General features: G+C 48.7%; 10 protein-coding genes across 10 annotated transcripts; 4 read left to right on the top strand and 6 right to left on the bottom strand.

The window, feature by feature from the left end:
* Positions 1–885: 885 nt before the first annotated feature.
* PGRI_000250 (uncharacterized protein) lies at positions 886–2,953 on the bottom strand (the record flags this gene model as incomplete). Its single annotated transcript, XM_040787738.1, has 2 exons — positions 886–2,471; positions 2,578–2,953. The coding sequence occupies 2 exons, from the start codon at positions 2,951–2,953 to the stop codon at positions 886–888; spliced, it is 1,962 nt and encodes a 653-aa protein (XP_040651510.1).
* Positions 2,954–3,871: 918 nt separating this feature from the next.
* Positions 3,872–4,508, bottom strand: PGRI_000240 (uncharacterized protein; the record flags this gene model as incomplete). The annotated part of the gene is made up of 3 exons (XM_040787737.1): positions 3,872–3,924; positions 4,012–4,344; positions 4,499–4,508. The coding sequence occupies 3 exons, from the start codon at positions 4,506–4,508 to the stop codon at positions 3,872–3,874; spliced, it is 396 nt and encodes a 131-aa protein (XP_040651509.1).
* Positions 4,509–4,772: 264 nt separating this feature from the next.
* Positions 4,773–5,771, top strand: PGRI_000230 (uncharacterized protein; the record flags this gene model as incomplete). Its single annotated transcript, XM_040787736.1, has 3 exons — positions 4,773–4,835; positions 4,879–5,057; positions 5,129–5,771. The coding sequence occupies 3 exons, from the start codon at positions 4,773–4,775 to the stop codon at positions 5,769–5,771; spliced, it is 885 nt and encodes a 294-aa protein (XP_040651508.1).
* Positions 5,772–5,834: 63 nt separating this feature from the next.
* Positions 5,835–8,393, bottom strand: PGRI_000220 (glutathione S-transferase family protein; the record flags this gene model as incomplete). Its single annotated transcript, XM_040787735.1, has 6 exons — positions 5,835–5,896; positions 5,952–6,297; positions 6,349–6,429; positions 6,486–6,663; positions 6,735–6,856; positions 7,029–8,393. The coding sequence occupies 6 exons, from the start codon at positions 8,391–8,393 to the stop codon at positions 5,835–5,837; spliced, it is 2,154 nt and encodes a 717-aa protein (XP_040651507.1).
* Positions 8,394–8,586: 193 nt separating this feature from the next.
* On the bottom strand, positions 8,587–9,097 carry PGRI_000210 (uncharacterized protein; the record flags this gene model as incomplete). The annotated part of the gene is made up of 2 exons (XM_040787734.1): positions 8,587–8,993; positions 9,067–9,097. The coding sequence occupies 2 exons, from the start codon at positions 9,095–9,097 to the stop codon at positions 8,587–8,589; spliced, it is 438 nt and encodes a 145-aa protein (XP_040651506.1).
* Positions 9,098–9,651: 554 nt separating this feature from the next.
* On the bottom strand, positions 9,652–10,931 carry PGRI_000200 (putative ATP binding protein; the record flags this gene model as incomplete). Its single annotated transcript, XM_040787733.1, has 2 exons — positions 9,652–10,817; positions 10,892–10,931. 2 exons carry the CDS (start codon positions 10,929–10,931, stop codon positions 9,652–9,654), a joined length of 1,206 nt encoding a protein of 401 aa, XP_040651505.1.
* Positions 10,932–16,337: 5,406 nt separating this feature from the next.
* On the top strand, positions 16,338–17,267 carry PGRI_000190 (putative formin binding protein; the record flags this gene model as incomplete). Its single annotated transcript, XM_040787732.1, has 2 exons — positions 16,338–16,361; positions 16,410–17,267. The coding sequence occupies 2 exons, from the start codon at positions 16,338–16,340 to the stop codon at positions 17,265–17,267; spliced, it is 882 nt and encodes a 293-aa protein (XP_040651504.1).
* A 1,470-nt stretch (positions 17,268–18,737) lies between these two features.
* PGRI_000180 (putative C6 finger domain protein) lies at positions 18,738–21,341 on the top strand (the record flags this gene model as incomplete). The annotated part of the gene is made up of 3 exons (XM_040787731.1): positions 18,738–19,838; positions 20,011–20,404; positions 20,479–21,341. The coding sequence occupies 3 exons, from the start codon at positions 18,738–18,740 to the stop codon at positions 21,339–21,341; spliced, it is 2,358 nt and encodes a 785-aa protein (XP_040651503.1).
* Positions 21,342–22,007: 666 nt separating this feature from the next.
* Positions 22,008–23,998, bottom strand: PGRI_000170 (uncharacterized protein; the record flags this gene model as incomplete). The annotated part of the gene is made up of 4 exons (XM_040787730.1): positions 22,008–23,129; positions 23,185–23,275; positions 23,329–23,779; positions 23,830–23,998. 4 exons carry the CDS (start codon positions 23,996–23,998, stop codon positions 22,008–22,010), a joined length of 1,833 nt encoding a protein of 610 aa, XP_040651502.1.
* Positions 23,999–24,669: 671 nt separating this feature from the next.
* Positions 24,670–25,449, top strand: PGRI_000160 (spliceosome assembly protein PRP11; the record flags this gene model as incomplete). Its single annotated transcript, XM_040787729.1, has 2 exons — positions 24,670–24,681; positions 24,754–25,449. 2 exons carry the CDS (start codon positions 24,670–24,672, stop codon positions 25,447–25,449), a joined length of 708 nt encoding a protein of 235 aa, XP_040651501.1.
* Between the last annotated feature and the right edge of the window lie 725 nt (positions 25,450–26,174).

The following is a 26,174-nucleotide window of genomic DNA, read 5'->3' as shown; positions in this document are numbered from 1 at the left end:
ATTGAGCCGATTAGGGAGGGGGGAATTTCGGGGGATTGCATAGACAAAGTTTGATAACCTGTTTCTGGCCCTATAGAAGGGTAGTACGTAGGTCTTCATGGTATCTTTAAAAGACGTATACTGCATGATTGGACTGCACTGTTGGGTTGGTGCAGTCTGAGTCAGTATCCATATTGGGCAGATTCATAGTACAACATACGTATTTACGTATTTGCGTGGGATATCATATGAGATGCAACTGCATATACAATATAATTGTAACATTGTCAAATCCTAGTGCAGTAAACTTGCAGATTTGCCTCTTTGCAAATATCAAAACAAGAGATCAGCATATATCAGCTATCAGGACGAGTGACAACCTTGGCAGCCAACAGCATATACTTTGCATGATTGGAGGTAATTCAATTAAATAAAAACTCCCATGCAAGCCACTGCATGAGGGCTCGATAGAACAAACTCCGTGCCCGCTGCAATATCGTCGGGTAGAGCCTAGAGCTTGTCAAAGCGGCTAGGTGCATAAGCTAGGACGGCGCAAATATTGGAACCCGAAGATTGTCATTGAGAACAGGACAACCTTCCCAGATTGGAAATGCCCCTCACATAAATCCCGAAGCCTGGAGGGGCGTGGCGCAACGGCACAGACGTCATTCTGCATAGGGCAGGTGAACCGTGCAACTACAGATCTTATCTTGATCAAGATGAAGTGAAAAAGTTTCAAGTTCATTAATGCATACAAAAAAAAAACAAGTTGGTATCACAAAACACGAACTCCCAAAGTAAATAACGAGCGTCAGAATGGGAAAATATAGAATGACCATAGAGCGGCCATAAGGGTATAAAAGTCGTACAATCCAAAAATGAGAGTTGCGCCATATTTGATGGCAATCAAGATCTCGACCGAACGCGTCGAGCTGTGGGTGTGCACCCTGCGCTCACCTGAAGCATACTGTGCCGCTCTCCATCATCTGTGCTCTTTGAGCTACGAGTTGGGATACCACTGACACTCTTGGAGGCTCGTGCGGGAAGCTTGGACGAGACGGGTGACTTAGGCGCAAGCTTGCGGCGGCCCTTGATAGGTGTGGAGGGAGCAGGAGCCACGGTGTCTGCCGAGGCTGCAGAAGGCTTGCTTGTGCTGCGACTCCCAGTCTTAACTGGGGTGCCAGCCCCCAAGATACCCGAGTCACCCAAACGCCTCACCCGGCGTGACCGAGGAGTTACAGTAGCAGGTGCAGTAGTCGCGGCGGTTGGACCGCTCTGGGTGGCCCCACTATTTGCATTGTCGCCTGCCTTTTGCGTTTGGCTACGGCTACTGCGGCCGGAATCTGCTTTCTTCGCCGAACGCTTGCTTTCTGAACGCGGGCGAGGTGTTGCACCGACGTCATTCGTGCATCGGTCACCCTCTTCATCTTCTTGGTCGTAAATCGGTTCTCTGTACTCTTCATACTCGGCCATGCGCTCCTCATTCCACGACACTTGCTTTCGCGGTTTGGTCAGCCCACGCGAGTTAGTGTCCTTGTGATCAGAGCTCTCATTCTGTGAGCTGCCTGGCTGAAGCTCTTCCTCACTCGACCGTTTAGCCAGAGCTTCCAGGGCGACCATTGGAGCTACAGATTTGCCTTTGTTGAGCCGGGTATTGCGCTTCGTCGCCATAGCCACCTGCTGGGTCTCAGTTCGCTGTAGGAAAACGAATTCTGTTCCCTTGGCTCGTCGAAGTGAGATAGTGTTGCGCATGCTAGGTGTGCCCGAGCTTTTAGCGCGGGTGCTTCGACGATTTCCAGGGCTTGAAGGAGCTTGTTCTTCCTTGATCTCTTTCGGGATGATATCCTCCTGGTCGCCGGCGCCGTCGGCACCATACTTGACGTCATATTTACTAGGCGAGATTCGCAGCTTGACAGGTGAAGGTGAATTGGTTGTCAACTCCTCTAGCACACGGCGTTGCGGTGTTGAGCATTCAACTTCTGGCGACTCCTTCATGCTGGAGGACATCTCCATTGATTTCGAATCTTCGGTTTGCGTGGCCTTGGCGGCCCGCTTCGCATTCGCCCTAAACAGGAAATCGTTGAGCAGATCTGCATCCTCTCCATCCAAGGAGCTTCGCAGTGCTGATCGCACCAGCTTGATCTCTTGCTCTTGCGTCAGATCTTGCACGGAGTCTGTGTTGGACACGAGGGTGGCCTTGTCCTCTCCCGCATTGTCGAACACAGCCGGCGCGTCTTGGCTGGATGATCTAGACTGTAGATCCTGCACTGCCTTTCCGTCGGTTGCTGTAAGATCTGGGTCCGTGGCCATGGCGTCGTGGTAGACTGGCGTCTTGGAAGTCTCCTGCAGATCCCTGAGCGGCTGGAGTGACGCATGCGTAGCTACGTCGCCAACAACATCTTTGAGCGTTCCCTCGGGCTGCTTCGCAGAGAAACCAAACACCTCATGGGAGCCATCCTCGTGGATGTTGAAATTGAATTCAGGCAGCTTGCCTGCAAATTATTAGATGAAAGGTCTCTCTAAATGCAGAATGCAGGATGCAGGATGCGATGTCTGACGTAAACGCGACTCGCGTAATGCCCATAGGAAGATACTTACGCCGTTTCCGAGACGCCTGCATCTCCCATTTAGTCTCAAGGAAAGACCGACCACGTTGCTCGGCCTCAGTCTCCTGGTATGCCGCGGTGGGGTCAACACACTGGCGCTTCACGCCGCGCTGATAATCCGAGTTTTTAGAGGCGCCGATCCCTGTCTGGCCTTGTGTCGCAGTATTCATGCCGGTAAATGGAAAGCGAATGCGCTTCCACAGCTTTCTTGTCTTGTCTCCGGCCCGGACAGGCGTCGAAGGTTTCCGATCCCACAGTCGCGGCAAGGCGCTCAGGGCTTTGATGGGCGTAAAACTGAAGGAACTTTCAGTTGGAGGGTTGGTAGAGCTGCTGGAGCGTGAAGAAGTTTGCGTCAGTGTCAAGTCCATGTGGCGGTATGTCTCAGAATAAAGGGGGAAAGAGGGAGAAGCCAGGAGACCAAACCCCTGAGCGAGAGGCGCAAATAATCCCTTTGGTACAAAGGAAACAACCATTGAATCCAAAATCAGAAAGAAAACAAAGAGTTGACATACCATGCTTGCGGCGAGGGAGGGTGGTTCTCCATGTTTATTGACACGCGTGGAATGTGTCAAATGCCGGAATTCAATTTGGCGTAGTAATTTAGATGAACCGACCTCAGGAGTAACCCAAGTTATCTAATATATTGTAAAAAAATAATATGTCGAAAGGATGCGACTGGGCCCTCCGGTAAAATGTCGAATTGTCGAATTGTCGTGGATGCGAAAGTCAAGCGGGCCGTTGTGGTTTTGCTTTGATGCTCTTTGACCCGTTGCCCTGCCAACCACACAGGAGAGCCCTATGGCGATCACAAAGTATAGAATCTCATTGGAAGTTGATGTCTACTTCATTTGCAGTCATCGAGTTCGAATAATGAAGAATTTGGTATGTATGTCGACTGTATATCGAAGCAAACTACCAAGACTGCAAACATCCAAACCCCAGGAAAGGTCAAGAAAACAACAGGTTGGAATCATCTCATGGCTCTGAGGGGTTTATGTATCTATGTACATGTCTAAGTAATCTCCTTAGCATCTGGACATAGAATATCTTTCTGGTAAAGCCATCTACAATGGCACTGGGCCCGGCATAGCGTTATTTACACTACACACTACATTGTATGGCAGTGAATTGAAATACTTCGGCCTACAAATGTCTTCCGTGGGTGAGCACCGGCTCATTGGAGACTAAATGTACCTAAAAAACTGCAAGCTCAAGAATCAGGTCGTATCTCATTATTCATATCGTATGCTGTCCAACTCGCACACGGTCTCTGAACATGCAAAGGCTCATAGCAACTTCTCCGCTAAGTCGCGTTCATCAAAAGGGTCCCCGAATTCATCTGAACACACCGCAGCCAGTCAGCACTCTACAGAGACATCCATGGACAAAACACGGCCCAAGCTAGAAGACACGGGAAGCCACATACCTAGTTTGAAATCTTTATCAATGAGATTCTCCATAGCACGCTGGTACTCCTCTTGAGCATGCTTGCTCTTCCATGTTGCGATATTTGACTCGAACGTCTTCTCCGCAGGCTGTCCTCCGTTGTGTTCCAACGCAGTCCCAATATCACCAACAGAGGCATTAGCCTCTTGCTTTGTCTGGGAGCCAGGGGGAGAAAGCTCCGATGCCTCAGCGCCAGTTGAGGAAGCTTGGTTGATGCCGGTCGGAGTGCGGGCGCCGGTTCTAGTACCATCGTCAGGGCCGATGGAGTCGACGGAGGAGGTCATTGTAGAGTCGCCGTCTGGGTCTTTGGGGTCTAACAGGTGTTAATGGATGTAACCCCGGTTTTGTAGTTTGCAAAGAAGAGGAGGCGGGTGCACATGTGGGTATGGAGCGCTATCGATATGACCGGGCCCACTGCATTCTCTCGGCTATATCGTATAGCTTTTGATGAAATAGGGAATACCTACCAATCGCCATTGTTGATCTAGAATTAACAAAAATTGGTTAGATGGTCGATTTGTAGTTTCAAAAGTTCTCAAACTTCAAGCGGGGAGTGGAGAGAGATCAACGGTCGACAGGCGGTGGCCCCGTCTCGCATGAATTTTCTTCTTCTTTCTTCCCCAGTTATATACTACATGAACATATGAACTGTTGGCCCTTGTTGTCAGGCTACATATTTTCATTAGATTTGTTTTCAATATCCCTCTCTATTATTAATTTTGCTCCATCATTCTGTGTGCAATGAGCGCAAACTCCGGAGCAGTTCCCGATGCCTGGGAGGATTCATGGGAAAACCAAGCAGATGTATGTAATACCAAGGGGAACTATGTGACATTTGAGATACTAGTCTGCTATTCAGGTCTACTTAAGGCTTGCAAACTATGAATGGCATGCTGATGGTCATCATTTACAGAATCTCGACTCCAAGTCTACCCCGCCGTCCGAGAAGAAAGTCTCATCCAAGGTGACCAAGGCGCAACGCAGAGCGGAACAGGCAGAGTTCAATCGCCAGCTATGGGCTGAAGCGTAAGTATCAATCGCCGGCCAGCTCTGATCGCATATCTGTGGGTTGTTCAAGACACTGACTTGGGTTGCAGCGAATCCACAGAAACATTCCACTTCGTTGAAGCACGCGCCGATGTTCCCCTTAAGCAAGACTTCAAGCCCGCAGTTACATTGCTAAGTCGGAAACCGCAGCTTGTGACAAGACATTCATCATCCTCGAGAACAATTACTGCCGCAGCGGCTGGACTTGGCCGGCTCGGACTAGACGATGACGATGACTCGGACGATGACACCAAGCCGCCCCAGCCAACACCTGAGGAGCGCCATGCTATTGCATTGAAGAATAGGGAGGAGAAGCAGCGAAAGTATGAAGAAGTGCGTGAACGTCTCTTTGGAAGCCCGTCTGCTACAGCCTCTGGTACCTCCTCGCCCGGCAGTACGACCCCGCCTCGTCAAACTCCCACAGGCGAGGGCAGGGGGAGAGGCAAAGGACGTGGCGGTGGAAGAGACCATCAGAAGAGAGACTCGTCGGCCTCGAACAAGTCCAAACATCTCTACGATCCCTCCACTGTAGCCAAGTCAAATGCACCCTTCCTACAAAGAGGTGGCCGTCCGCAAGTTGAGCGGAGCGGTTCCGATACTCAAGCCCCGCAGCAGCCGATGCGCAGTCCTCGAGGCCCTGATGCAAGTGGAAGAGGTGGCTTCAATTTCAACAGAGGTGCTCGAACAGGCTAACGTACATTTGACAAAGATCTCTTCGTCCCACCACACTGGCCGTCAAATACATTTCTTCTGATATTACGGGAGGCCTCGTCCTGCGTTAATTGCATTTGCGACCTGGGATGTGTTTGGACGGTTCTCTGTGGAATGAGGTGTTAGCAGTCCATTAAAAAAGAAAGACATGCGATAACTCACGGGCATACCTCTCATAGCTGTCGTGGTACAGCTCATCCGTGCTAGTTGTCGCCTGCACATGCTGATTGGTCTCGATCGCATTCACCCAAGAGGCCAGCCTGCTTCCCTCTTCAGCATCTGGCCATCCTCGGTATGGCTTCAGTACTCGTCGCAGCCGAATAATCCACGGGGCAGCCTGAACGTCCACAAGAGACATCTGCGGGCCCATGAAGAAAGGTCCCTTGGGATGTGCTACTTCGAGCAGCTTCGCCATCGCGTCTCGCAGCTCCTGTGTCTTCTCGATCTGTTTCTGTTGATCCTGCTCTTGTAGTATGCGGTAGAAACTTGGCACGATATGCCGATTGACCTAGAAGGGTATCAGAGGTGGTCACCATAAAAGATCTGTCTCTCTACGTACATGATCCGCCCACAACCGGCAATGAGCGCGCAGCTTTGGGTCCGCCGGAAGCATTGCAGCCCCTACACCTAGATCCTCTAGCTGCGAGGGATTGGTCAGTGAGGGAAATGGGAAATCGGCCCATTCGGTTTTCTTACATATTCCAACAACACGTTGCTTTCATAGCATCCCCAGTCGTCATGCCGCAAAGCTGGAACAAGACCTCTTGGATTTACCTCTAACAGCGACCGGGGCTTCTCGTACGGATCCACTTCGATGTATTGATATGGGATACCTTTCAGTTCCAATGCAATCCATACCCGTTGCACGAAGGGGCTTCAAAGATGCAGGCCAAGTCAATACACAACAATATTCCATCAGAACGAGCCAAACCAGGGGTGTCTCACCAGAAGCAGCTCCCATATAGCTTGAGATTAACATCGGTAGAGTGTTTGATTGCAGTTTCAGCGGCCAGACCAGTCGCTTTTGTATGGTATGACTTTTGTCCTGGTCGAGACATGACTCGATCCTATCGTGTATTCTGTGTTAGAAGTGCACAATTCGAAAAGCAGGAAATTGAATGAGAATGATGAAGACTTGATCTTTGGCATGCCAGAAGTATAAAGTCAATGTAAACTTGTGACGTAGCCGCGATCATGCGGGGATATCCACGTGCAAAGAACAAAACAGGATTGACATACCGCTCTCGTCCTTTTATCTTTCTTTTCCTTCAGAATGTATCGTTGCACACTACTCTTCTTGACACGATCACTCTCTTCAAGCGTATGCTGGTGACCGCCACTCACGCCATCATTCTTTCCATTGGCACCATTGCCATTCACCCGCTGGATAGTGAAATATCTCCTGCCATTTGATCCGGGATGATTTGGTGGCAGCCCAGGGTTCGGAGTGAGCATACCGAATGTTTGGACATTTCGGATCGCGGGGTCATCATTCAGAGAGAAGGTGTACATGCCAGGTAAGACGTTAGATGGCAAGGGCTCAACTTCATGGGTCGTATCCGGTGTTTCAGACACTGGAAAGTATTCCACGACTTTGATTTTGACATGGCAGAGATCCCGTTCTCTGGCTGTACGCTTGCGTTTCTTCTTTTCTGGGTCGTCAGACTTGGGGGTTCCAGGTGGTCTTCCTTTGAGTCGACAGTCCCAATAATGCGAGACGAAGGGTTTACGCTTGTATCGCTGGGTTGAACGATGAGAGTAGACATTGTCAACATGGGGGAAATAGGTTTGAAATCTGTAGCACGGGAGGTGCAAGTCAGCTTCTTGGATGGTAGAAATAATCCCAACAATGGAGTCTGCATACTCCTCTTCACTCAAGGTTATCATTTCATCAACATTGAACAACCTATCTCTCCAATAATCCAGATGCGGAGGGTTCGGGACCACTTTGAAGCCTTGCAGCTCTCCAGGCCCAGTGAAGGCCCCCGGATCCACGGAGCCAGAATCTAGCTCGATAAAGTCCGATTGAAACTGTTGACTCGGCGACGGCAGCGTCGTTAAGCTGTTATTATGAGCTTGATGCGCGTTGTTTCCCATTGCTAGCTCGTTTCGGGACAGCGATGCTGGGGGTGCCATAGGTCCACTAGCAGTGCGATGCAATGCCCCACTCATATTCGCTGCATGACCGACGCCATTGTTGTAGCCTTGTGATTGATGCAAGCCATCGGAGGATTGCCCTTGAGGTTGTAAGTTCGAGCCAACTCCATTGCTAGGGTGACCTTGGTGTGTGGACGGAGACGAGGTGACGAAGTTGTTTGGCTCGTCTGATCGAGGACGAATAAACGTATGCGTCGCATTCTGGAGCTGTGATTCGGCTTCGGTCGGGGGACGGAATGGGCCGAAGTGTTGTGATTCCGGGTCAAATTGACCCAGCTGTAAGTTAGAGTCATTTATCGGCATAGAAGGTCCTAATCGCGGCGATGACAGTCGCAGTTCAGAGTCCATCTTGTAAACAATATTAAGGTGTGGAGAGGCGTGCTGCTTTTGAGGAGAAGAAGGGACGGGTTGAAGCGGCGTTGTGGGGTCAAAGAAAGCTCGGATCATTATGAGGTTCTCAGGTACAGAGTACAACATACAAACAAAACATGGGAATTTACATATGAGTTCTCTTTTTTTCAAATAATGAATAGCACATTTATTCTATCTCACACATTTGAAAACTGGGATATCGAAATATTATGATTTATTCGCATTGAATCCATGCAATATTGATTCCAATCAACAGCTCTTTGAGAGCTTACAGACCCTTGCCATGTTTCTTCGCTGCCTCCGAATTCTTGAAAGGATATCCCGTCGTCCTCTTGTCTGCGCCCGTGCGGCGACTGATTCTGCCATGGCTGCTAGCAAAGAGCATGCACCACAACCCGATGGCTGCAATACTAGAGTATCCAGCGATACCAACAGCAAAGAGACCCGATCCACCAGTAACATACCATGTGTACGCGTAGAAAGCACATGCGGCATGGAAAATAGATGTCACCATCATAGTTGGCACAGCGTATGGCGCCTTGGGATCATCTTCCTCTGCTGTCACAGACTCCTTGGTGTCGGACGTCAGAGGGATGGAGCCGGTTAGCATGACGGTCAAAACGGCGATAGTGAGAAGGCTGAAGCCAAGGCATCTGGCGAAGTATAATTCGATGGCTGTTGAAGGGTGTACAGTTAGCACGGTTTGTAAATGGGTGCGCGCGGCACTTTCAGGATGAGGGCCACATACGAGAAGCAGGCCGAGTCTCATCTAGCAGCATAGTCACTATTATGCTTGGTCCAGCAATCAAAGGTAAGCTCTGAAGCAAAAGCCATGCGGCTGTCGAATATGTGTAGGTGCGAAAGACCTGTCCATTAGCTTTTCGCTCTGGTTTTGAGGTTTATCTTCCATAGCTTTGAAGACAGTGATAGGATTGGCTCACATCCATGATGGCAGTTCACTGGTATTTTCTTAATGTTGTTGAGCTCTTCTTGCGATATTCAAGTAGCTTGTGTCAAAAATGGTCAGATCCTGAGAAGATAAAGCTTGCAAGCCAACACTTTTTTTTAAGGCTGAAGCATTATAAACAAGTGACGTCATACAAGAGCTGTTTGTCTTGTTTGCAAATGTATCCGCAGATGTTACTACATCAGAAGACAAAGATAACTAGATCAAGATGATATTTCAGTACTTCAATGTTTGATATATTGACTATGTTAAATGCGATAAATGAAATGCGCCTCTAAGACCAAAAACGCCTTTTAAGACCGAAAGAGCCCATTAAAAATAACTGAGACTCATCAAATGTTGACTTCTGTTTCGTGAGAGATGTCTTCACTGTTGCATATTGCTCGCGCGCAAATATCTTGTGAAGCTGTTGTCCTGCTCTGATGGAGCACTTTTGGAGCCTGACAGAGCCTCCTGGTACCGTTGAGAGAGACCCTCGTCATTGCCAGCGTTAGGGCCCACGTAGTCCTCGTAATCACTGTCTTCTCCATCTGCCAATCCGCGCTTGATTATCTCGTCTTCTTCATCTTCGGCTTCACTGACAGTCTCAGGTTCTTCATTGGGTTTCCCTGGCTGCTTCCGGGTTGATCCAGACACATTCATGTCTTTCATTAATTTTCCAAGTTCAAGTTCTTGCTGGGATGATTTTTGATCTTCCCGCTCTTTCTTCTTGCGCTCCAATTCGGGCTTGTAATCACGTTCAAACTCCTGTCGCTTTGTCTCCACTGCCTCGAAGAACTCTTCGACACCATCGCCGGTCATCGAGCTGACGCCAACAACGCTGAGGTGCCGATAGAATTCCTCCAACATGAGACTCATGCTGTTCAAAAGGGAGCCCATGTATCCACTGCCAGAGCCAAAGCCACCGGCACCACCTTCAGCTCCAAAGGCACCTGAGTCTTCCTCCTGCCGCAGAGCCTGTTGGAATGCATCAAAGTCGGTCATCCATTCCTTGGCAAACTCAGCATCCTTGACGTCAGTCTTGTTGAAAACCAAGATCATGGGAAGCTTGGTCTTGTACAAGATACTGCACGCGTAGAGCATGTTGCTCATGAAGGTACTAGTAGAGCTTGCGCGAGGTGTATCGATAACATATGCGATGACTGTCGGGAATGATGTCGCCATAGTCTCGAGAAGGATACTGCCCGATGCACTCCAGACAAATACTTCAATTTGGCCAGGTGTGTCGACCAGAATGTGTTCGATGGGCTTCGCGGAAGGATTTTCGGGGTTCGGGGCGGTGCGTTTCTCCAAGAGTGAGATGATTTGATCGACCTTGGTGGCGAACAAATTTAACGAAGTCAAGATACCTCCATTGGGACCCAGGTTGTACTGCTTCATCACTTCTTTGTAATTAATGGAGTCACGGATATCGATGTTGCTCTCGAAGGGTACTGAGTGCACCGCGGGGTCGAGGTTGACCACATATGGCACAGTCTTCTTTTCATGCAGATACGAGTTGATTCTTTGCATAAAGGTAGTCTTTCCTGACCCTATTGAATCCATAACATTGACGGTCAGATCACTGCAGATAAGTGAGGGGCGATCAGCATAACAATATCCTTACCTGCCATACCCACGCAGACGACGGACACCGGAGACGGCATGATGGAGGTAGTTTATAACAAAAAGAACCAATTAAGCGATCAAAATACAGGGAGTTCTGTGATCCGAGTGTATGGTATAAAGGGTGAAGACGAGTGAAGAAAGATAAAGCTTCTTTTTTCTGCTCGAAATCTTTTTTCTGTCGCGGGGAAAGATCTACGGCTGGACCGCCCGGCATTTTATAAACGTCATTCCGACTTTTTGCCCTTTACTTCAGCTCCATCTATTTTTCACATATCAGGAGCACCATGACTCTAGAAGATTTTGAGAAGTCACTGGCAGAGGGGAAAGAGGAGCGCCACGAAAAAAGCGAAGGGCGACATCATCGAGACCGAAACCGTGATCGCGACCGCAGCAAAGAGTCTAGGCATCGCCATCGTTCCAGCCACCATCACCGGCGGCATTCCTCCAGATCTCGCGATCGGGATAGCGAGCGAGTTCGTGAGTCCCGCCACCGCGATGATGATACCCACAGGCACAAGCGTTCACGTCGTTCCGACGACCAAGGAGACGAGCATGGCCATAAACGCCATCACCGGAACTCCAAAGACGAGGGGAGATCCGCTGCTCCCCCAGTAATAGTACAAGAGGAGCCCCGTAATCTAAAACGGGACGCCTGGATGGAAGCGCCCTCAGCTCTCGACGTTGATTATGTTCATCGACCGGATTCCAACCGACAGGAGGAGCCGAAACCAATAATGCTTTCCGCAGACTACGAACTCAAGATTCACGACAAGGAGCTCAACAACCATCTACGTGATCTCAACGACGGAAAAACAGTTGAGGAAATAGAAGACGAGCCTGCCCAGCATGAGGTGGACTATACCTTTGGGGACTCAGGGTCACAATGGAGAATGACGAAGCTCAAAGGTGTATACAGAGAGGCGGAAGAAAGCGGCAGGCCTATTGACGATATTGCTATTGAGCGTTTCGGAGGACTTCGCGCTTTTGACGATGCTCGGGAGGAGGAAACCGAGATTGATCGGCGCAAGACGTATGGCAAGTCATACGTGGGCAAAGATAAACCCAGCGGGGAGTTGTTCCAGGAAAGGAAACTCCAGAATGATGCCCGAAGAGCTCCACTCGAACATGTTCGTGATCCAGAGCAAGAACTTCAGGCCGAAGGCCAAGGCAAGAAAATGGATACGGTGCCTCCTCTGAGGACTACTCACCACCTCGATATGACGGCATTGAATCGTCTGAAAGCTCAGATGATGAAGGCAAAGCTCAGAAAAGCACCAGATGCCGCCGCTCTTGAGGAACAGTTCAATACAGCCGCGGCAGCAATGTCAAACCGCAAGGAAGCCGACGTTGTGGTCCTTGACGTTATGCATAACCGGATGTTAGCAGGTTCAGGAAACGAGGTCAAAGCCATCGATACTAAGAGAGGTCGGGAGAGAGGTCTGGTGGAGGCAAATGAAGATATGAGTATTGAAGATATGGTGCGAGAAGAGCGCAAAACCCGTGGCCAACCCGGCGGAGAGGGCCGGCGGTTGGCGGATCAAATTGGCCGTGATGCGAAGTTCGAGGTCAGTCCTAGATTATATGTGATGATCCCCTATTTCCCCTGCTAATGCATACCTAGAACCGCTTGGAGTATATGGACGACAATGCATCCAAGCTGGCCAAAAGAGTTCATCGATCTGAGATTGACCTCAAGAACGCTACGATCAATGACTTCCACAAGATGAACAGGATATTGGACAACTGCCCCCTTTGTCACAATGAAGACAAGGGCACGCCTCCAGTTGCCCCAGTGGTATCCCTTGCGACCAGGGTCTTTCTCACACTTCCTACCGAGCCCGAGATCAGTGAAGGAGGTGCTACAATCGTACCAATCCAACATCGCACTAATTTGATGGAATGCGATGACGATGAGTGGGAAGAAATTCGCAACTTCATGAAGAGTCTCACGCGTATGTACCATGACCAAGGTCGAGATGTAATCTTCTACGAGAATGCAGCCCAGCCAGAGCGCAAGCGACATGCATCTATGGAAGTTGTGCCATTGCCCTATAGCTTAGGAGAAACCTCGCCCGCATTCTTCAAGGAAGCAATTCTCAGTGCCGAGTCGGAATGGTCGCAGCACCGCAAGCTTATTGATACCCTTGCCAAATCAAAGCAAGGGTTAGGTCGGTCTGCCTTCCGGAAAACCCTCGTGAAGGAGATGCCCTACTTCCACGTTTGGTTTGAGCTTGACGGCGGCCTGGGTCATATTGTGGAAGATGGCAACCGCTGGCCTCGTGGAGATCTCTTTGCCCGGGAAATTATTGGAGGAATGTTGGATGTTGCCCCGGACGTGATCAAACGGCAAGGGCGCTGGAATCGTGGTGATCGCAGGGTTGAGGGATTCAGAAAACGCTGGAATAAGTTTGACTGGACCCGTATTCTGATCGAAGGCTAGTGAGCCTGGAACCCCTCGACACACTGTACTATACACATCTATCTAGAGAAATCTTCTAGCAAGTTTCATTTTGAATATGAAACACAAAGTCACCATCTTCAACCCTTTTTTTATCTAATTCCAATATCACACTAAAGGGTAAAAGCACCTCCCCCATCCATGCATGTAGGCCAACGTCTTTGTCAACAGATAACGACGTCGGCATTTAAGCCGATGGCTACGGGATGATAGACCGCTCCTCAGTTGAGCACAAGTTTATCTCCATATATAGAACCGGAGATTAGCATAACAGCTAGTGTCAGATCTGGGAACTTTCGAGTATTCATTATTCAAAAACCAACATTACCCTACAGGAAACGGGGAACTTACCCGATAAGCGTGGGGCACCTTTTCTCCTTCTCGGCCGATGGTGAGTATATAACTTATGAATTTGTGACTCTTATTGACTCGAATTTCTCTCTTGACTTACGTTCCTTTGAATCTACTCGTGTCTTCAAACTCCCTCTTGCTATAAATAGGTCAATTGACGCTTTAGTCAAACATCGTCCTCGAGTTTGCTTATCGGTAAGTTCAAACGTGGATGTCAAGAGAAGGCGTCGGAATATTGCGACCCGAAGTAAAATTAGGGAATCTTTTGACTCAGAGTTGATATTCCAACACTCTATATTCCTCGCATGCTCAAATCTCTAATTATCTAACTCAATACAGAACCAACTACTATCAATACATCAGAATGGTTTCTACCGGCCCCAAGCCTAAGGTTCTACGCCTCGGAAGTATCGACCAGTACATTCCCCTCATTCCTTTGTACCACTGATTTCCATTTCATAATATTAACATTCTTCGAACGCAGTGCGCAGGCAGCCTGGAGTGCATTGGGTGAATTAGCAGAGCTAGTTGAATCCGCAGCAACCAACCGAGCCGAGTTCATCCAAGAGTGCAAAGACGGCAAGTTGAATGGTGTTGTTGCGATATATCGAACAATTGGCTCTGTAACCCAAACAGGGCTTGTAGACGAGGAGCTATTGAATGTGCTACCAAGCTCGCTCCGATACATCGCGCACTGTGGTGCGTCAAACTTTGGATATGAGTGCTCAAATGTGTATATGCTAACATGGAGCCTCTATAGGAGCCGGTTATGACCAAGTGGATGTTCATGCCTGCAGTGCACGCAACCCTCCAGTTCGGGTTTCCAATGTCCCAACCGCAGTAGACGATGCCACTGCCGATGTGAACATGTTCCTGATTCTTGGTGCATTGCGCAACTTCAACGCCGGTATGCACGCCCTGCGCGAGGGCAAATGGCGTGGTAACCCTGTACCTCCTCTCGGTCATGATCCCCAGGGTAAGGTTCTTGGGATTTTGGGAATGGGTGGTATTGGACGTAATTTGAAGAAGAAGGCAGAAGCCTTTGGAATGAAGGTCATCTATCATAACCGCCGCAAGCTCAGTGATGAGATGTCTGCGGGTGCTCAGTATGTTTCTTTTGATGAGCTCTTGTCCACCAGTGATGTGGTCAGTTTGAACCTGCCATTGAATGTAAGGATTGTATCTCCAAATGAAAACTGGATATGTTCTGATACTAATGGTTTCAAGAAAAACACACGCCATATTATCGGCAAAGCCGAGTTTGCCAAGATGAAAGACGGCGTGGTAGTGGTCAACACTGCCCGCGGAGCTGTCATGGACGAGGCTGCTCTGGTTGATGCCCTGGATAGTGGGAAAGTGTTCTCAGCTGGTCTCGACGTTTTTGAGGAAGAGCCTCGAATTCACCCTGGGCTGCTCAACAACCAGAATGTAATTCTGGTGCCCCATATGGGCACTTGGACCATTGAGGTGAGTTATGTGCTTTCCTATAAAGAGGGTATGAAGCTGATTTGCCAAAAGACAATGCTTGCCATGGAAGAATGGACCATTGGGAACATCCGTATGGCTCTTGAAGTTGGAAAACTGAGGAGCCCAGTTCCCGAACAGGCTGACCTCTAAAGACTATTGAAGAGTATTGGGTAAAGTTGCTTTGATATGTCTATAGTATACATAGTACACTATATCTAGGAATGGCCTTTTGACGACCTTCGGACTCACCCAAAACTAATTCCTTGCCTTATGCCTAAACCCCAACATGAGAATAAACACCAACATGGGAAGCATCTCATCCGGCTGCATGTTATTTAGCGCACTAAATAACTCCATAGCCTGACCTCTACTAGCTTTTCGGTAGTCGGACGAAACCCCATCGACAAGCTTCATATCGAACCGTCGCTGACAACAACGGGAACAGGTCTCCATCGAGTACGATCGCAGGCGGTTACAGAACGACTAGATCAAGGTCTACTCTTGATCAGAGCTAGCGGGGACGGCTGAGATTCAGCGGTTAGTAATATCTGATGGGTGTGGCGGGGTCAGAGGACTTAGTTGTTCTGGAACAGGAATCATAGTAGGATCTCGAGAGAGTGCTTGTGTTTGTGCTCTGGCTTTGGCTTTTGGCCGTGTACCGTTATTACGGCACCTCAGGCAAATTCTAGGTATGAAGATATAGAGAACCATTCATTTGATTATAAATACCTGTCAGCTCTCAGCAATCTGCCTCGGATTAGGATCCTTTTATAACTACTATTAATCACTTTTTCTTCTCTCTTCTCCCCGATATCCCCACCGTATTCGTTATTCTACTACCTGGGCGGATTTCAGGACAGCGATGTAGTGATAACTTCGATATTCATCTCATGCACAATAGAACCATCGATGTGCACTTCTCTCACTTCTCTTTGACTACTCGCTGGCTTCCCTATCACCTTTCTCTCACTTCACTTTATGAATTATATTTACGTTCATGGAATGATTTCCAAGGTTATATTATAAAAGTTCCTTATACGCTTCCTGTATACATCGAAGGGAAGTTCTAATTGGTCAACGGAGTGGGGCAACTACGTAGTTTTCTGCCGGTCAATATCAATACCAAAGTCTCAATCCACCTACTTGTCTTTGAACACACCACTCCATCATGGCTGAATTCTGGAAATCAGCAGTAAGTGTATATCTTTACTCGCCTAGGATATTACTAACCACCCCACAGCCGCGCTACTGGTGCAAGCAGTGCAAGATCTTCATCCGTGACACGCCCTTCGAGAAGAGCCAACACGAAGCCAGCCCAAAACATCAAGGCAGTCTCAAGCGCTTCCTCAGACAAATACACAATGACAATGAACAAAAACGCAAAGACTCCCAACGCGCGAAGTCTGAAGTCGAGCGATTGCGACAGGCTGTCGGTGGCGGCTCCTCCACTGACAAAGACAAAGATGGCGCAAAACCAAGCGCACCACCAGCCGCCAAATCCACAGAACGGCCTGCTTCCTTAGAGGAGCGAAAGAAACAGATGGCGCAGCTCGTGGCAATGGGGGTCGCCATCCCCCAGGAATTCCGCGCCGATATGGCCGTAGCAGGGGACTGGCAGACCACGTCCGAGACACCAATCGAAGTCAAACAGGGATTAGAGGGCCCTACAAAATCAGTTGGAGTCCGCAAGCGCAAGCTTGAAGGTGAAGAAGAGGACGAGCATGCGCCTGAACCGGTTGTCAACAAAGGTTGGGGTTCGAGGATGAGATTATACCCCGGTGCACAGGAGGACGAGGGCCTTGATGACCTGTTTGCATCCACCAAAGATATCAAGAGGACAAAAACATTCACCCCTAAGGTCGAACTTGATACACAGGAGACAACGACTGAGCAACCGACCCCTCCGGCGAAGGCAGAAGATAATCCTACGGTTCCTACCAAGCCAGAGCCCCAAGAGACGAATGAGACAATTGATGTCAAGACTGAAGAGCCCGCTCAATTCTCAGCAGGGGCTGTTATTGAAGCGAAACCGCAAAGTGAGGATGCTGCGCCTGGCGTCATCTTCAAGAAGCGCAAGCCGAAGGTGATGAGGAAATAGCCGCACCTTGAGACGAATTGATATCCACGAAGGTCCTTGTTATGGCTTAGACATGAATGCAAGCCTGTAACTACCATTGATCATCCTAACTCCTTGTAGGGTCTTGTACATCCGACTCCAATCTGTTGGCCTTGGCCGTGAGCCCCGCAAGTCTGCAGGTCTGCAACTATGTTGCCTCAAACAAAGATATAATCACGGCTTTCACTGTGCCAAACGATATCAGAGATCTACCTAAGTCTTTGACAACATACTTGCGGCAGAAATTCCGTTCCCCACGATGTACACATCGAACCCATTCACCCAGAGGATCATTTGCAAGCCTAAACCTTTTTGCCAACAATTGTTTTCAAAAGCGTCTCTATTTATGGCACATGTACAGCTCTGCAGAATGAATCTATGGCCACAGCAATGTAAGGTTGAATTATGCCAAGGCCTCGCAGGACAATATGTAGTTTATATAGGGTCTATAGATTTGAACTAGAGGCAATATTATTAAATTCGACCTTGATGTTAATGGAATATAAAATACAAGATATTATAAAAAGATATATATATATATATATATAAAAGCAAAGATGTAAATAAAGTGAAGTAAATAAAGGGAAATATAAAACCTCGGAATATGCAATGTTGGGGTAGAAAGCGGTGTTTGCCACTATAATTTTTTTTCCCTTCGCAAAGCGGAGAGTTTCATCGCCGGAAAGGAAAGCTCCTTAAGCCTCTCTCGCTTTTTGAACCTTCGACTTTGGCATTTGCATAGTCTTCCTGCGAGTCGTATTACTTTCGATCTAATTCTATCATACCTACCTGGTAAGTCTTGATTCGACTCTCCCCGCCCTATCCCTATGCGCATCGTCTCGCGCCGGAGCCTCACCCTGTGCGATACAATGCCCAATATTCCCGCTGTCAAGCAACGTTGAATACTGGATTATACCTCGCGATACCTTTCCGAGACCTGGGAATTGTGGGCTGAATTTGAGGCTGGGCAACGCGAATGCGACCTACAAAACCTCTAGCAGGATGGACATACCACGTGTATCATGGAGGAAATTCGTACAAATGCACAGGCCTTGCGATCAGTACCATGTCCTACGGTTTTAGTCCGATTGGATTTAAAAGACGTTGAAACGGCCTGCGCTAGCACGGTCTTTCCTATTCTCATGATCGGCGATGGCTTCTACCCTCACCGTGCCATGTTACTCTCTTCGGGACACAACATTGCTGGCCGAATATTTGACTAACAAATTCTGGACCTCCACAGATCATAGGGAATAAATGATTTCTAACTCCCCATCCGTTCGACCTGGTGTGATTTCTTCGCTCAGCGACAAACCAGACGACCTTTGACCTTACATACTCGAATACTCGACTACTCGACTTCTACTCAAGACCTTGTCTTCCCTCCTTGCAAAATACCTAGCAAGTTTCCCATCCGATTGAGATTTTTATTGGGAGACTGCGAATTCCAACATGGCGGAGCCGACGGACTCGAGCGCCCCGCCTGGCGAATCCACCAATCCTGCGACCGAACCGAATGCGCCAGCTGCTGAGACAGACCGACCTTTAGCCCAGAATGAGCCACTACCAGTGGAAACGAATCAACCCCCTGTGGAAACGAGCCAAGAACCACCAGCGCCAGCGCCAGCACAACCAGAAGAATCAGCAGAACCAGCACCCCCAGAACCGCCAGTGGAATTAGGAGCGCCAGAAGTGCCACCAATACCAGAAATGCATGCAACACCTGAAGCGCTAGCAACGCCAGAAGTGCCTGCAGAGCCAAATTCATCCGCCCCAGGCCCACAGAATGCGAGCCCCTATCAGCCAGAAGAAGCCACCCAGCCAGCACACGGCCCAGATGTGACTTTACCATCTGTTGAGTCATCACTTCCAGCGATTGATCCGTCACTTCCAGCAATGGACACATCAAACGGGTTTGACGATTCAGAATTGCACTCTTTTGATGCGTTGCCTTCAATAGGTTCATCTGCGGCCCCCGATATGTCACTGCCTGCGATTGATACAAGTCTCCCCTCTCTTGATCATTCCTTACCAGCGATTGGAACCGATGATATCCCAACAATGGATGGCCATGATTTTGGTGGTGATGGTCATTTAGACCATCACGATTCAAACGCCGGTATGGCAGACTCTACGGGGCATGACAATGGGGCTGTAAATGGTGCATCTCACTATCACCAAAGCAATGGTTCATTCCAATATTCGCATAGTCCTGCTCAATCACAACAACCAGGAAGCCAACAGTCACCGCAATCGCATACCCACCAGTTCCAGGCGCAACCACAACATTATCAGCAAAACGATATGTATCACAATTCTTCCCAAGGACAGGTGCCACAGGCACCGATCGGATCGCCGCTTCCAAACAATATGCCTCCGATGGCTTCTATGGGACAATACATGGCTGGGTATCCCTCTAATATGGGGAATGCGCAAATGCGATATCAACTCCCGGGGGATCCGAACAAGATGTTATCTGGCAATAGACACAAGAAAGAAGTCAAGCGACGGACAAAAACCGGTTGTTTAACTTGTCGCAAACGAAGAATCAAGGTGAGCGCAAATGTGTAGATTCGCGGGGCGGAGTTTCTCGCTCGCTTGTGCCCGTCAGACCCCGCCATTTATTTTGTCCGCTTAAACCCACCTCCTTCTCAACCTCCAACTTTTTTTTTCCCTTTCGGTTTGCTTATTTGGATACTTTTTCTTGTTCTAACTTTCATTTTAGTGTGACGAAGCACATCCGGTCTGCAGAAATTGTGTGAAGAGCAAACGTGAATGTTTAGGCTACGATCCTGTGTTTCGGACTCAGGCTTCTACACCATCAGCTATCCAACCAGCTCCTAACCCTCCTCCTTCACTGATTGTCAATCCACAAGGCCCTTCTACTTCATCCGCACCTTCTTATCCTTCTTACCCTTCTGCGCCTCCCGGGTACATGCCCGCCTCGTCTCAACCATTCGCACCTTCTCTCCACTCCGAATCGCCCACTGCGTCTGCTGACCAACACGAGCACGGAGCTTCTATTGATTCTTCTTTGGCAACCAACAATCAATCCAACCATACAGAAATGCAGAACACTGGCGTACCACGTCAACAGGGCTCGGAGCCTTCATACAAAGGTGAGTTCATATTTGTTTTCTTCATCGGCGCATTACGACTTTACGTATAGGTATCTAACAATCAATCTCTACAGCCAAAAATCTGTATGTCAACGACCTTTTCTCCTTGAGGGGAATTGCCCCTCCTCCTCCCAACCCCGTCACAACTCTTCCACCTGGCCGCCTGGAAGAGATCCAGGCAGTTTTCCTGGCCACCTACGCACCGGCGATCGACAAGCTTCTCGAGGTTCGCTGGTATTCAGAGAATGCTCTCTCATTGCTCATGGCCGATTCCCAGCTCATGGCAGATTATTCGGCTTTGATCATCGCGTTCAATGAATGGGACCTTCAAGACGGTGAAACTCTTGCTCGCCTGGAGAGTTTTGAGGCCTCAATCATCTGGAAAAGCATGTCGTTGTGTCGCCAGGTACCGGACGGGGAGACTGGACAACAGGGGCGGGACTGGAATCTCTGTGTGTCTTGCGCACGGTTAAACGTGATCGAGGCATTGCTTACTTGGAACCATCTGGACTCGAATCCTTTGTCGCGGGAGCTAGTCATGGATGCTGCCAATCCACCGAACACCCCAGATCAGTTCCAAAGCCGCCAATTGGACTTCTGGGACCAGGTCGGAGAATTCCTCACCCTGTATGACAACGAAGCAAGCTCGGCCAAGCAGATCGATGACACCCTCAGTCGGTGTCGACAATTGCTGGACACATATGAGAACCGTGACATCATATACTCCATTTCTGTCGCACGTCACCTAGGACAGCGCTGGGCTGACTTCCCCAACAGCCTGCCCAAGGTGGGTTACACCACCGAAAAAGAGGCAGGAACCAGGCTCTTCGTCGCGCAGAAGTTCCTCGAAGAAGAGGCCGAGGGCAAGGGCACAACACAAGTCTACAAGCGGATTTGCTGCATGGCAGTCCGCTCATGGTGGGTTGCTCGCGGGTAATCAGCTCTCTTGCATCGCTTCCGAGCACTGCCCCTCATACTCTTTCATTACTCCTTGCATAATGAGTTCCTAACCAAGGGCCATTACACCCTCTCGATCCTGCGTCCTCACGGGGTTTTCATCTTGTTCTTTTGCGGTCGACAAAACAAAAGCATCATGGTCAGGCGTTATGTTTCTTTTGCTCTGAATGATATGATCTCAATTCTCTACCTGTTTACATTTCTTTTTGTTTCTATTGGGGGGTTCAAGGGACTGGGCAGTGAGCGAGCAAAGCACTACGGCGTTTTGGCCTTTTCTTCCCCCCCGAACATGTGGAATTATTATGTTGCCACCTGTCTTGTGTACATATAGACCGGATAATTTCCGTCACCCGAAATCGTTTTCTTTTCCGTAGTGCCTTTACCTCTCTGGTTTTCGATCAGTAAAACTGACCTCGGCAGTACTGTACTAATCTGCACCCAATTTTGAGCAATATTCTAGCGAGAACTCGGATTCTCTCAATATCCCCAAGGGTAATAATAGCACGGAGTAGACATGCCTGGTTTATTACTCTATAATGCACAATAATCTGTATTGTGTGCAGTCCAAACCATACAGACGACTTCCTATGTATAACCAGAGAAATTGACAAATCTTGATAGAATGGTCTTAGGAGTAGAATGAGTATCAACTCGAAGTATCACCCCGTCGCGCAAAATCAGGAATCTCAACCCGAATCCTAACCTCACCAACTTCATTCTGAAACAGGAACCCAACATCTCTCGTCGAATCAACCAGCTCTACCTCCCTACGCATGAACCGGCTCTTATCAGGACCGTCAGCCGTTGTCTCAGCCCCAGAGCCAATAACAGGCCGACCCTCATCCTCACTATCCTCATCATATTCAACAGCCGCATCTCCAGCTTCCTTCTCCACAGGATCCCACTCATCAGTTTCCCAGACTAGCCGGAACCCAAACGCCGGTAGTCCGAAAAGCCGCGACACCAGCGCCTTGACCTGGTATGTATCAAACGAGCCAGGAATTTCCTTGACATGAATCTTGGATTCGTCGTCTGACAGACGGAACGCCATCTTGACCAGTCGCGCTGCTACGGACCGCGGATGGATGACTCTCGCGCCTGAATCCGACACAATTGCTCTTGTGATAGTCGGCTCGACGTATAGCTCGCACAGTTCGCTGTACCGCGGGTGTGTGGCTAGAATGGCGGGTTCTTCTGCTTCGGTTGTGGCGGAGAGTTCTTTGCCGATGAGAGATAGGTAGTACATCTCTGCATTTGAGCGGTCTTGTGGTGAGATGGTGCTATAGTTTAGGATGGTGAGGGTGGGTGGGAAGCGAGATAGGGTTAGCATGAATGCTTCGTCGACGGTCATTGGTTTGGAGGCTTCTGTTATGGAGGGTGGGAGGGGTGATTGGTCGAAGAGGGGATTGGCGGTGATTCGGAGGGTGGTTAGGCCTGGGAAGACTGTAGGGAGTTTGTTGAGGATGGTCCAGGAGGTGATTTTGTTTCGGGATATATCGAGGGAGCGGAGAGTTGGCGGGAATTGGAAGTCTAGGGATGTATCTGTGGTGTTTTGGTTCACGGTGCTGATGTTGTTCCCGCGAACGGAGAGGTGCTCCAGTTTTGGAAGTGCGGCGAGATGTCGAAGAGCTGATATTGAGGTGATCTCATTGTGCTCGAGGGTTAATGTTGTGATGGTGTTAGGGAGTGGACAGGTTATCTCTGAGAGCTGGTTTGCAGATGCTGTGAGAGATGTCAGGCCAGGGAATCGATATGCAATGGCAGCAATCTATGTCCCGAAGTCAGCTTTGTTCAAGATTATCTGTGATGAATACACCACATACTTCATCCCAGGTAAGCAGGGTTTCTTCTAGATGTAGCTCAGTGATCCCCCTGAAGGCTAGGTCATCCTCCAAAGCTTGAAACCGGTTCCCGCTATTATATAGTCAGCTCTAGTATTGACATGTTGACCGAATTTTGAGACGTACTTTAACCTCAGCCGTTTTAAGTGCTTGAGCTGATTGCAAATATCCCAAACATCGCGCCATCGGCTTAACAGGCTTCGACTGAGATCAAGTTCTGTGATTTTGGGACAAGTTTCTCCGATCTTTGCCGCTGCCTCGCTGTGTCCGTCTTGATCCTGGTCGTAGGAAGCAAGGACACCGGTAATACGTAGGCCATCAAGCAACACAATGCGTAACTCTTGGAGCTCAGCGAGCTGTTTCCGAATTTTGTCGAAGCCAACTTCTTCAACAACTTTGCCGCTAATCTCAATTGGCTGTCCTCGAAGTATTGCTCCACTAATCGAGGCATTTTGGACAAGGCTATGCTCAGACTCAGAAGCATACTTCTCCCGCAGGGCTTCTAGAAAGCTCAGGGGTCGGTCTGAAGGCCTGGAGGGGCGAACGAAAGACCCCGCCGTGGGATGTTTGCTTTTGCCTGAAGCCAGGTTAGTAAGAGTTCTGATTTGAAAATGAAGATATTTATACATGAGAAGTATCTGATGCCTTTATGCTCTCCTGAGTGCTTGCCTCGACTTGCATCGTCCCATTCAACACCCAACCAGTCACCTGTGGTCCCTTGAACAGTGCCCACATAGCGAATAGTACTCAAGTGACCATCAAACGACCGACGTTGGCCTACTGCTGGGACACTCATAGCTTGAGCCAGACCCAACAGGTCATTTGTTCAAATGTCTTGGTGTGTGTTACTTCGTACTGTGATCCATGATATTGCCCAAATAGCCAGCTTATATAATCAACGGCATTTCAGGCCTGGGCTCATACATTGGACTAATGGCTGAAGGCCAGACAGAGGCATTCTGTATAAGAAAAAATCACATAAGCCACTCAAGACATAGCATATCAAGCTTCAATAGAGCTTGCAATTCATTCTTCAAAACTGTTCTCACAAAACAAGCTGGTGAATGGACATCAATTGATGTTGTCGCATGTAAAGTATATCTATTAGGAAGGCGGTCTATGCGGATATGGCCCAATACTTCGGAGGTCCTGATATGTTTCCCTCACAACTTGGAATGCTAAAAGAACCTGGGATTAACTATAGAATGAGAGAATCACTACATAATGCTGCCAATGCACGAATATCTAGTTATGCAATAGGTATTTCGCACCAAGGCCCAGCTATAGTAACGATTGCCAGAGTGCTAGGTTGATATGATAGGAAGGCGGTCTCGAAGGCGGTCACTGTAGAGACCGCCTTGCTGAGACCGCCTTGTAAGAGACCGACCGCCTTTGCAAAATACAGGAATAAGTAGCTCGGGCCCACACTTCCAATCTTGACTTTCTTTTATCTACAGCGTCGACAAGATGGATTACCAGGTATGTAAATAATGTGTTGGGATGATGCTATATCTTTTGTAATGGATTTGGGAAAGCTAACGCATACCGTAGAACAGAGCAGGTTCCAAATTCGGCGGGGGTGGGGTCGCCTCCAAGTCCGCCACGAACGCTGACCGACGCGAACGTCTACGCAAGCTCGCAATGGAGACAATGGACGTTGAGAAAGATCCTTACATCTTCAGAAACCATCTCGGAACCTTCGAATGTCGTCTCTGCTTGACCGTTCACCAGAACGACGGCTCGTATCTCGCCCACACCCAGGGTCGCAAGCACCAGACCAACCTTGCGCGACGTGCTGCCCGCGAGGCACGCGAAAACAAAAACCAGGATGCATCCTCTACTCCTGGCGTCGCAGGTGTGCAGGTTAAGAAGCAATTGATCAAGATCGGTCGTCCCGGCTACAAGATTACCAAGATCCGCGACCCTCTTACCCGCCAGCAGGGCTTGCTCTTCCAACTTCAGTACCAAGAGATCACTCCTGGTGTTACTCCCCGCGTTCGTTTCATGTCGGCCTTCGAGCAGCAGGTTGAGACCCCCGACAATAACTACCAGTACATGATTGTTGCTGCCGAGCCCTACCAGAACTGTGGGTTCAAGCTGCAGGCCAGAGAGATTGACCGACGTGACGACCGCTACTGGACTTGGTTCGACGAGGACAGTAAAGAATTCTGGATCCAAGTCATGTTTAAGACTGAACGTGAAGAGATCTTTAGTGGCGTGCCTGGTCTGGCCCCCTCGCAGACTTAAACTTAAGTTTTTTTACTCAGCTTTGATTCCCTGTGTGCTCGTTTATCTGCATTGTTATGCTTTTCTTTCGGACATGTATCACCAGTTGATGGATGTCTTTGGGCGGGAATCAGGATAGGCGTTTCGGGGTTGTTCCATGTTGCTACTCATTTTTTATCGGATTCTCAAGCGACACCCCTTTTATTACAAGTGAAACTCAATTGATCTGGCACAGAGATGCCACTAACAATACTTACAACGTTTCTCAGGTCCTTTCTATTACGTAGCTAACCGAGAGATCTTGTCCACAGAATAGTAGTCATAGCATTCCAAGGTTGGGCAACTAGCTACATTGCTTATGACCGAGGTACAAACATGCAGTCTTCTCTATTTTACAGGCTGAAGCGTATTTGACTGTGAACCCACCTAGTTTATAAAGATCATTTGTTCTGAGAAGGGCAGATATAGTCAGAAAAGACAAGTGCATTTTATTTTAGGGTAATATCCTGACTATCCTAAATCAGCTGAGTCTTTCCGGTGACAGGTAGTGTGTATCAACTTGAGAAAGATGCAAGGCGTTAGATACATATGTATCAACAAGTGAAACTGAAGATGGTCATGATTTAGGAAAACAGTATCGCGCTGATATGCTCAATGATAATGTGTGACGAGGTGGAAACAAAACCGAGCCATTTTTCTGACCGACAAAAGAATACCATTGAGAAACAAAGGATGAAGCCCTGCTT

Source organism: Penicillium griseofulvum (assembly GCF_001561935.1).
Source record: "Penicillium griseofulvum strain PG3 chromosome Unknown contig_79, whole genome shotgun sequence".
Classification (NCBI taxonomy): Eukaryota; Fungi; Ascomycota; class Eurotiomycetes; order Eurotiales; family Aspergillaceae; genus Penicillium; species Penicillium griseofulvum.
Note: the sequence above shows the minus strand (reverse complement) of the source record. Positions and strands in the feature narration are given on the sequence as shown.